General features: G+C 31.9%; 1 protein-coding gene and 1 long non-coding RNA gene across 2 annotated transcripts; both read right to left on the reverse strand.

Annotated features, from left to right (window-relative positions):
• Positions 1-3225: 3225 nt before the first annotated feature.
• On the reverse strand, positions 3226-4357 carry LOC139510344 (uncharacterized). Its single transcript, XR_011661875.1, has 2 exons — positions 4303-4357; positions 3226-3966 (listed from the first exon to the last, which is right to left on the reverse strand). It is a non-coding gene; the product is annotated as an uncharacterized lncRNA (long non-coding RNA).
• A 3643-nt stretch (positions 4358-8000) lies between these two features.
• LOC139522708 (uncharacterized protein KIAA1958-like) lies at positions 8001-10505 on the reverse strand. Its single transcript, XM_071316182.1, has 2 exons — positions 10042-10505; positions 8001-9525 (listed from the first exon to the last, which is right to left on the reverse strand). The coding sequence occupies exons 1-2, from the start codon at positions 10291-10293 to the stop codon at positions 8245-8247; spliced, it is 1533 nt and encodes a 510-aa protein (XP_071172283.1). The 5' UTR covers positions 10294-10505; the 3' UTR covers positions 8001-8244.

A 10505-nucleotide genomic window follows, 5' to 3' on the forward strand; every position in this document is an offset into this window, starting at 1 on the left:
GAATAATAAACAGAAGTCATTACTGCCAGTGTTACAATTAAGTTGTGAATGAACAAACACTGTTGTTGATGTAAATATTTAATGAAGAAAAGTTTTGTTACAATACAATAGAAAATAATACAATATATGTTGGTTCCAATTAAGTTAACATTCCTTAGGGAGCATTGACCAAGATACAGTCATAATTCAGTTGTATCAACATATACAAAAATATAGTACATTAATACAATGTAAAGTATTCATTTAAACAAATGATATAAGATGATTTTACATCTGTTCTGAGGTCAAGATCTATCTACCCTGAACTTTTCATAACTATCACATAATCTATTTTGGAGTTACTGCCCCTCAACTATCCATTTTGAGTAAATTCTTTATCTTGGAAACTATTATAGATTGAGTGAGAAACTTTTATTAGCAAAACTGACTAGCAAGATCTACAACATTGTGGACTTACTAGGTGTCAATCTTCTCCCTATAGAAGTTATTGCCCTTGAAAGATGATTTTTAACCAATAGTGCATTTTTGGCTATACTGGTAACCTTTAAACAAAAATTACAATAGATGGAGATAAACCCTAAACAGTCAAAATAAAGAAGATCAAGAATTAAAGTTATTATGATCAATATTGTCAGTTTTTTTGCACTGTTGAACTGTGTCAGTTTCGTCTTTAAGCAATCAAGATTACAGGAGTTATTGCCCTTCAATGATAATGTTAACTCTTTTTGTTTTTCTGAAAAAACAATAGTCAATAGAGTGAATCTTAACAGCGAAAATGATTGCCAAGATAAGATCTAATTAAAAGTTACAATGCCAGAAAATTGTTAGTCCAATACTTGTTTATGTATTTGAAAAAAAACTTTGTTTAAAATATTAAACAAAAAAACGATTTTCTAAATAAAATCAGAACATCATTGTTTCTCAAAACTAAAGTTTTGGTAAAATTAATCTGTAAAACTTTTTCAACAAACCACTTACATGCTGACATATGATAATGAGAAATTTACATCTGATACTTCCCAAATTAGGTTTAAGCACTTGAGTTACTCCCCTTTGACTTTGTTCCCATTTAAGATCAAGATCTTAACATTTCTATACATTTAATTTCTTTTGTGCATGTTGTTGAAACTGGTGCCTTTGACATACAATAAATAACTCTTTAAGTTGTCCAGATAGTAACAGCAAGTACCAGTAGGCAATATGTAATGCTGTTTAAAAAATAAGTACAATTCGTATGTTCTTTGCCTATTATACTAATAAATTATTTTAAGTTTATAAAATGGGGAATTACTAACTAATAGCCATGTGCAATTTAACAAGTTAATGATTTTTTCCACAATTTAAAGGAACTTAATTGATGACAAATGTTAACAATTCATCCAATTTGTTTTGATGGTTTCCTGAATAACATTGGAGGCTATATTTACTTCACTATATAAATGAAAATACAAATGAAAATCTCTAATATATCAGATGCTTGGATGGAGACTAGACTGGTTCCCGATCGCAATATTCAGTAAGAGAGTATGGCTATAAGCTAATACCTGGAACATAGTACCGGGAAACAGGATAGATGGAGACAAACATCATCCCTTTTATATTAAATTGGTTTAGAAAAAGTTTAATTAAAATGAAATCTACTGTTTATTCTAAATATTAACATATATCTTGTTATTTTGCTGATCAAGTTTAGTCTTATTACTACAGATACCTGTTTTATGACTGTGACTAGTTCTCTCTAAAACTATATCATCATTTAGCTGTTTCTGTGACTTCTACTTTTTCTACCTGCTAAAAACTTAGGGTCACCTGGTGTGTTAGATAGTCAGTCCTTTAATTGTCTAAGTTGGTGAACTTGCGTTGTTAAGTTGCTGTCTCATTTACCTTTCCCCCAAACATCTGCTGTTATTCACATTGATATAATATTGGACATTCATATAAATTCCAGATATTAGCACATAAAAATGTGATAAATCTGAATGGAAATCTTTTTCTGATTAAACCTTAGTTAAATCTATCATAAAATGAACTAATTGCATAAATCGTATTAATATTTTATTCTGAAATCTATCATTTTGTCCATAAAATAAAGATAAAAAAAAGTACATGTTTTGTATCACTATAGTTATGTATACATCTGTCAGCTGATTATTAGGTTTTACTACAGGAAGTTCAGACAACTTTATTATTATGCATGAGAATTATTAAATATTACTTCTGGGGAGAATTTCATACTATTTTTCTGCTTTAGTCTAGTGCAGTATGAGACACACATGCACTTGTAATGATTGTAAATTAAAGTGTCAGTTTAAATCTAAGGACTGCTTTGTTAAACTATTGTTATATTTCATTATTGTATTGTGACAATGACTAACTTTGAGATATCTGTTTTCACAATATAAGCTTTAAAGGTTGAATACTTGATCCAGACATTACAGAAGACTTCTTTCTTCAAGTACATTCCATTGAATAAAGAATTTTTCAATTAAAAAACAGTAATAAAAACTTAATACATTTGCAGAATAAGCATAATTTGCAGTCCAGTTTATTAGCTAATGTTTTTATCTTTCTAAATATTCTCTGATACCAAAATGTTCTGATAAGTAGAAAATAAGAAAATAAGCTGATGATGGAAGTTTTTAACATCAGCTTATTAAGCAAGGGCATTAAGATCCTTTTATGCACAAAAAAATGCTCTTTTAATATCTACAAAATTTAAGAAAAGAAAAAACACATTCATAGTTTATGATATTAAAAAAAAATTACGACTGAAAATTTACATATTTTTCTTACAAAAAATTTACAAAAATATTATCAAGTTCTTAAAAAATAAAAAAAAGGTCATGCAGTATAAAATACTAAAGCAAAAAAATGAAAAAAATATTAATTGATGTTAACACATGACAGAGGAAAAATTCCTTTGATCTTACTGTGGTATAATCTGGATAATGCACGGGTCAGGTGTGCATTAACTACTTCAATAATTGCACAGGTCACGTGAACTTCACGTCCTTGACAGATGTTTATTGTACAGTACTTTGCGTTTGTTGATTCCATAGCTACTACAAATATTTGTTTTTCTCCATTTTGTAAGAAATATCAAGTGGATACATGTATCTATACTCGGACATAAAAATCAGTCACTTGATAAAACATCAGAATAGAAAACATACAAAACAAATGTAGTAGTATTACAATCAACACAATACAAGTCTGAATAAGATAAAGAACACAGGTTGATTTAATACTAAAATTATGTTTCCATCAATATAAAAAAAATTGTCATTAAAAAAAATGAAAATAAAGTATCATCGACATCTTCCTATTATAGTCTTGATATGTAAGTTATGAGTGTCACAACATGACACAATGAAAACTAAAAAAAAAAACCCGCTTTTTCATATATTTCTATGTACGGCTTAAAAACAACTTAAAATAACAATTCAGTGTTAAAAATTGAAAACAAAATCTGTGTGGTTCACATCTTCGTTACAAAATTGAACACGCAGTTTTGAAAAGAGCTGTTACTTGGCAATCCCCGATAATTTCCTTCTGGTTTTGAAACATTAAATGCATTTTCTGTATTTTCAATATTAACTTGCTCAGGAAGGATTGCACGAGTATCGGTTAATGGTTTGGGATCCTCAAGTTTTATCTGCTTATTAGATGGATTCAAAATGTTAGAGACATCTTTTAGCATAGAATCCGCAGGTCTTTTGTAGGTACGAACAGCCTTTTCCTAAAATGCTGTTAATATCTTGAACAGACAAATCCTTCAGGTTTGGTATAATTAAACCACTACCAATTTTAGAATTCTTCCAGTCTTCATAGACATTAACTGCCCATTTTGTGGCTTTCTATGGTTTTTGTTCTCAGCATCTTCAATAAGTGTATCTCAATTTCATTGTCTGTCATTTCTGCAAACCTTGATTCGACTCCTTGTTCCTGATCTTTAGGTTCTTCATTCTAAAATAAGATAATATCACATAATTTAACACAAATATTTCATGAATGTTCCGGATGAGAACAATTAAACAATAAAACTAGTCGGAAGTTTCCGCAAATGATTATATCAAGGGTCTAAGAAGCAGATCCAGAACTTTTTATTTAAGGGGGAGGGCTGACTGACCTAAAAGGAGGGGGCGCGGGTCATGCTTCAGTGATTCCCTATATATAATTAACCATTTTTTTCCACAAAAGAGGGACCCGGGACTCCATCCCTTGGATCCGTCTATGGGTCCACACCTGAAATCATGCAATAATGGGTCTGCGCGTGGCAGATAATTCTAAAAAAAGACGTACCTTGACATTTTGGATCTTTCCGTTTTCCGAAGGAACTTGCAACCATAGATCTAAGGCTAGTCCTACAATGTGGGTCAAATGAAACAGCTGATGTGTTGATTAAATCTCCAGATGCATTCTCATCCATCACATTACTAGGAAACTCTCCAAAAAAGTCCTCTATATTTACATTTCTCAGTTCCATTTCATCCTCCAATGTTTCTAATACTTGTGATAAGATCATATCATCCTCCGATAATTCATTGAAATCCATCCATTTCAACGTCTTGTTGGGCGGATGTGATTTATGCGGGAAAATTGTTGACGTCATGTGTTAAAACAGTTATTGGCCAATCAAATCGGTATATGTTTTAATTTGCACAGCACGAGATGACCCATTAACCCGAACTCCTTCGTCGTTCGGGTTAAACAGGGTCACTCGAGCTGTGCAAATTAAATCCCATATACCGACTTGCTTGGTCAATAACTATAACTTAACACATGGCAAGAGTTAAATCTCTTTGCTCTTACTGTGTTATAATCTGGATAATGCACAGCAAAGGCGTGCATTAACTACCTCAGATATACTGCACAGTTCAAATCTATTTTTATCTTAAGGGGCGGTTCCTGGATTTTAAAAGGGGCGTTATTCTATCAAATTAAAAAAAATATCATCGAGTGTAGCGAGACTAAAGACAAAATTGACGATTTTAAGCTAAAACACGATACTTTGTCCAATCCAAGGGTTAAAGACCTGTTCGCCCCACCCCCGAATCCACTATCTGCCTTGAAATTACGACAAAGTTGAACTTCGTACAAACATCGTAGTTTCAAAATAGGAAAACGAAAGGTTTCTCATTCCTTTTTTTTTTTTTTTTTTTTTATCTAAGCTGGTACATAAACTATTTTATTATATTTTGTGTACAACGTAAATCTAAATCAGTGTTTTAAAGTTAAAAAGATAGTTAAAACAATTTTTGTTTTTTTCTGCCAAAAAAGAAATGTATCTTCGAATATCCGAAAAAAGGAAATCTGATTTGGATTAGTTTCAGACTCAATGGAATTATAACGACTTTTTGGATAGCTATTCCTATAAAAGGACTATTTTTGGATCGAATTTAATGAGGATCATATTTATGTTAGTTTCAAACCGGGGATTAGCTGGGTAGCTGGAGATCAATCAGACTTTATTTAGATGGACGTGTCTTAAAATTTTTAAAAGAGAAATGTATTTTCTGTTTATTTAACATTTAAAATTTAGGTAATATAACATCTTCCTCGGTTCTTTTTTTCTCTAAACATATCATTGAGGGAAAGAAATTCAAAAGCGATTAATCTAATTTAAACTCAATAACCCTTGCAGTTATTTTTCTTTTCATACACCAATTTGAAAGTACACAATTTGTCAAAGTCTTAATCGTCACCAATTAAATAAAAATTGGGAACAAATTTAACGGAAACGATAAAAATAAATACACCATTAAATCGCAATTGTAGAATGAGTCTAAATATCAAAAAAAATATTAATTTTAAACTTACCAAAGTCGTATTTCCCCTACAATAAAACTTTCCTAGGATCAGTGGATTGCGGAATAACGTCCACATTTCTAAAACGTTCACGTAAATTGATTGCGTCATGTGTTAAAACAGTTATTGGCCAATCAAATCGGTATATGTAATTTAATCTGCACAGCACGAGATGACCCAATAACCCGAACTCCTACGTCGTTCGGGTTATTGGGTCATCTCGTGCTGTGCAGATTAAATGGCATATACCGACTTACTTGGTCAATAACTATAACTTATGATATTTTTATTTGGAAAACATCTCTAGTATTGTCTTATATCAATACAATATTTTTCAGGAAATACAAAAATACCACTTTCATGTAAAAGTTGATCTATATATATGTTTATGCTGGAAAACTTTTCAAAGGAAATAAAGTCAGGAAATTGAGGGAAAATAGCATTCTAGAAATTCTTCAAAATATGTGATCTTAATCTTACGACAATTTTAAGGGGTAAAAATACATTTTCTTCTTTTTTACATGTTGGATTTTTATGTTTTAACAACAAGATCTATATAATTTTCCAGAAAAAAAGTTGGGTTGGATTTTTTGAAGATTAAAAGCTGTTAATCCGTATCCTTTGATAAAGATTATTTCCTTGTTATTTATTTTCAGTTTAAAGGTTAATTTGTATTATCACTGAAAGAAATTCTATACCTCAGAAAACCATAGTTTTAGATTAAGATCCTTAACAGTTTTATCAAAATAATAATCCTGTTTATTTATTTTTGTATTCTTATATGTTCCCCAAGTGTACTGAAAGGGAAAAACCTACTTTTGATACTAATTATAACACAGTATATAAAGTAAGTTGATACTGATGGCCTGATCAGTCGTCTACTAACTCTCCACATGTAACATGTTATCTGTTGTTTTACAGGGAAATTTTTTTTTAAGTATTTATATAACGATTTGGAAAAATTATAAAACAAGGACATAGGAGACAATAGTCTTTTATATATTGTTTAAAATATTAGTCTACTGTAAAGTAGATATTTAAACATTTTTCTTAGGAAGGATATATTATCCAAGTTCATTAAGGTTATACAGTGTGAAAAACTAGACAAAACATATCATCTCTTTATATTGTTTCTGTGAAAAGGGGTATACTATTTTTTAAAGTAAACAAGATCTTATTTTATTATTATTTTGGATTTGTAATTTAATATTACCATAGAATTTATGGATAAAAAATTAATTAGCAAGTAACAATAAAATAAATCTGGGCTACTTTAAAAAGAATGTGAGGGATAATGGATGCCTCTTTATGACAATAGCACATAAGTTATAATTAATCAAACTTTTATCTGCTCTGGTACAGGCCATGGTGATATGTATCTATACAGACCAATCATTAATGATATTTAACATATACCTTTATCACCTGAAATTAAATCATCCATTAATCTTTAAATTAAATATGAAATATTGATAAGAATATTAAAGACGTATCTTTTCCACGATCAGTGTTAATACAGCCTGTAGGTATGGTATTGTTTGTGAAGATTTTGGCCTTAGGTTCACAAGGTTATACCTTGTATGTTTCATGTTTCTAGCTGTATACAATTAGTCACCTGGCTGTAAAAGCCTAAAGGAAAGAAATCAATTATTAGATATATCATACGAAAAACTTGTCCGAAAAGGATCACTGAGAAAATTTGATAAATGAAGACCTTGTTGACCAATTAATAAACCTCATATGATTCAAGACAGAAAAACAGCTTCATCAATTGTCTTAATTCTGATTCATCTGCCAAAACAATAACTTGTTTGTAGTCATGACAGAATACATGGCAAAATCAACAAATTGGTGGTGTAGAGTTAACACGTTCTTAACACATGACAGAGGCAAAATCCCTTTGATCTTACTGTAGTATAATCTGGATAATGCACGGGTCAGGTGTGCATTAACTACTTCAATTATTGCACAGGTCACGTCCTTGACAGATGTTTATTGTACAGTACTTTACGTTTATTGATTCCATTGCTACTACAGATATTTGTTTTTCTCCATTTTGTAAGAAATATCAAGTGGATACATGTATCTATACTCGGACATAAAAATTAGTCACTTGATAAAACATCAGAATAGAAAACATACAAAACAAATGTAGTAGCATTACAATCAACAAAATACAAATCTAAATAAGATAAAGAACACAGTTTGATTTAATACTAAAATTATTTTTCCATCAATAAAAAAAAATTGTCATTAAAAAAAAATGAAAATAAATTATCATCGACATCTTCCTATTGTAGTCTTGATATGTAAGTTATCAGTGTCACAACCTGACACAGTGAAAATTACCCGCTTTTCATACATTTCTATGTACGGCTTAAAAACAACTTAAATTAACAATTCAGTGTTAAACATTGAAAAAAAAATCTGTGAGGTTCACATCTTCGTAACAAAATTGAACACACAGTTTTGAAAAGAGCTGTTACTTGGCAGTCCTCGATATTTTCCTTCTGGTTTTGAAACATTAAATGCATTTTCTGTATTTTCAATATCAACTTGTTCAGGAAGGATTGCACGAGTATCGGTTAATGGTTTGGGATCCTCAAGTTTTATCTGCTTATTAGATGGATTCAAAATGTTAGAGACATCTTTTAGCATAGAATCCGCAGGTCTTTTGTAGGTACGAACAGCCTTTTCACTCCTGTGACCTGTTCTATCCATTATCATCTGCTCACTGACTCCTGCTTGGTACAATCTAGTTGCAAGTGTTCTTTTCCCAGAGTGGTTACTAAAATTCCCCTTTAATTCTCCCTTTTGGCATATTGTCTTCATGAGTGACCCTAATCTATTAGCGCCCAGTATGTGGTCAAACTTAACAGAACCATCTGATAAAACAGGTCTTCGATAAAAAGGACTGCTAACAGATTTATCAATTTCGTATATTGCATTCATATAAATCTGATACGATTGAAGGGTCTGACAATCCTTCTCTAAATATTGTCTGACAGATTTTGGTGCAATATAGCGATGGCGTAGCCCTCCATTATACGTTTTATTATCCTTACCCCGGAATTCTATATAGTTTCCGTTATCATCTTCTCCTAACTGTATTTGTGAAATTTGCAGATTACGGTGCTCGTCACGACCACGTAGACCAAAATATTTACAGTTGTAGAAAAAAACAGTATGCAATAAACTTTCGGATGAATGATTACCAAACACAGACTTGTCCCACAAAATTTCTTCCTGTTCAACTGAAATTGGATCTGCTTGTTTAACATTTATACCATACCCATCTGATGTTAATTTTTTCATCTGTGCGTCAAGTATTTGTCTAAACCTCAGAAATCTGTCATCAGACTCGTTCAAAAAGTTAAGATTAGAAACACCTTGTGACCGCATTCCTCTTAGAAGTCCAGTTACAAGAAGATAAAGTGTTTTCGCTGGATATTTCTCTCCATTCTTTTTTCGAACTTCTACTACAAATTTTCCTAAAAAGCTGTTAATATCTTGAACAGACAAATCCTTCAGGTTTGGTATAATTAAACCACTACCAATTTTAGAATTCTTCCAGTCTTCATAGACATTAACTGCCCATTTTGTGGCTTTCTTTGTGTTTTTGTTCTCAGCATCTTCAATAAGTGTATCAATTTCATTGTCTGTCATTTCTGCAAACCTTGATTCGACTCCTAGTTCCTGATCTTTAGGTTCTTCATCCTAAAATGAGATAATATCACATAATTTAACACATGGCAGAGGCAAAATCCGGCAGTGGCAAATATTTCATGAATGTTCCGGATGAGAACAATTAAACAATAAAACTAGTCGGTAGTTTCCGAAAATGATTATATCAAGGGTCTAAGTAGCGGGCCAGAACTTTTTATTAAAGGGGGAGGGCTGACTGACCTAAAAGGAGGGGGCGCGCGTCATGCTTCAGTGATTCCCTATATAATTAACCATTTTTTTCCACAAAAGAGAGACCCGGGACTCCATCCCTTGGATCTGTCTATAGGTCCACACCTCAAATCATGAAATAATGGGAACTTTTTATTAAAGGGGGAGGGCTGACCGACCTAAAAGGAGGGGGCGCGCGTCATGCTTCAATGATTCTCTATATAATTAACCATTTTTTTCCACAAAAGAGGGACCCGTCTATGGGTCCACACCTCAAATCAGATAAATCATGCAATAATGGGTCTGCGCGAGGCAGATAATTCTAAAAAAAAGACGTACCTTGACATTTTGGATCTTTCCGTTTTCCGAAGGAACTTGCAACCATAGATCTAAGTCTAGTCCTAGGTCAAATGAAACAGCTGAGGTGTTGATTAAATCTCCAGATGCATTCTCATCCATCACATTACTAGGAAACTCTCCAAAAAAGTCCTCTATATTTACATTTCTCAGTTCCATTTCATCCTCCAATGTTTCTAATACTTGTGATAAGATCATATCATCCTCCGATAATTCATGATGAAATCCATCCATTGCAACGTCTTGTTGGGCGAATGTGATTTATGCGGGAAAATTGTTGACGTCGTTGACGTCATGTGTTAAAACAGTTATTGGCCAATCAAATCGGTATATGTTTTAATTTGCACAGCACGAGATGACCCAATAACCCGAACTCCTTCGTCGTTCGGGTTAAACAGGGTCACTCGAGCTGTGCAAATTAAATCCCATATACCGACTTGCTTGGT

This window comes from Mytilus edulis, chromosome 1 (genome assembly GCF_963676685.1).
Source record: "Mytilus edulis chromosome 1, xbMytEdul2.2, whole genome shotgun sequence".
Lineage (NCBI taxonomy): Eukaryota > Metazoa > Mollusca > Bivalvia > Mytilida > Mytilidae > Mytilus > Mytilus edulis.

What these genes read in the sequence shown, in the direction of transcription:
- LOC139522708 (XM_071316182.1), bottom strand. Translation starts at nt 10,293, where the DNA reads ATGGATGGATTTCATCATGAATTATCGGAGGATGATATGATCTTATCA. An exon ending in GAAAGATCCAAAATGTCAAG is followed by an intron (nt 9,526 to 10,041) that starts GTACGTCTTTTT and finishes ATCTCATTTTAG; the next exon opens with GATGAAGAACCTAAAGATCA.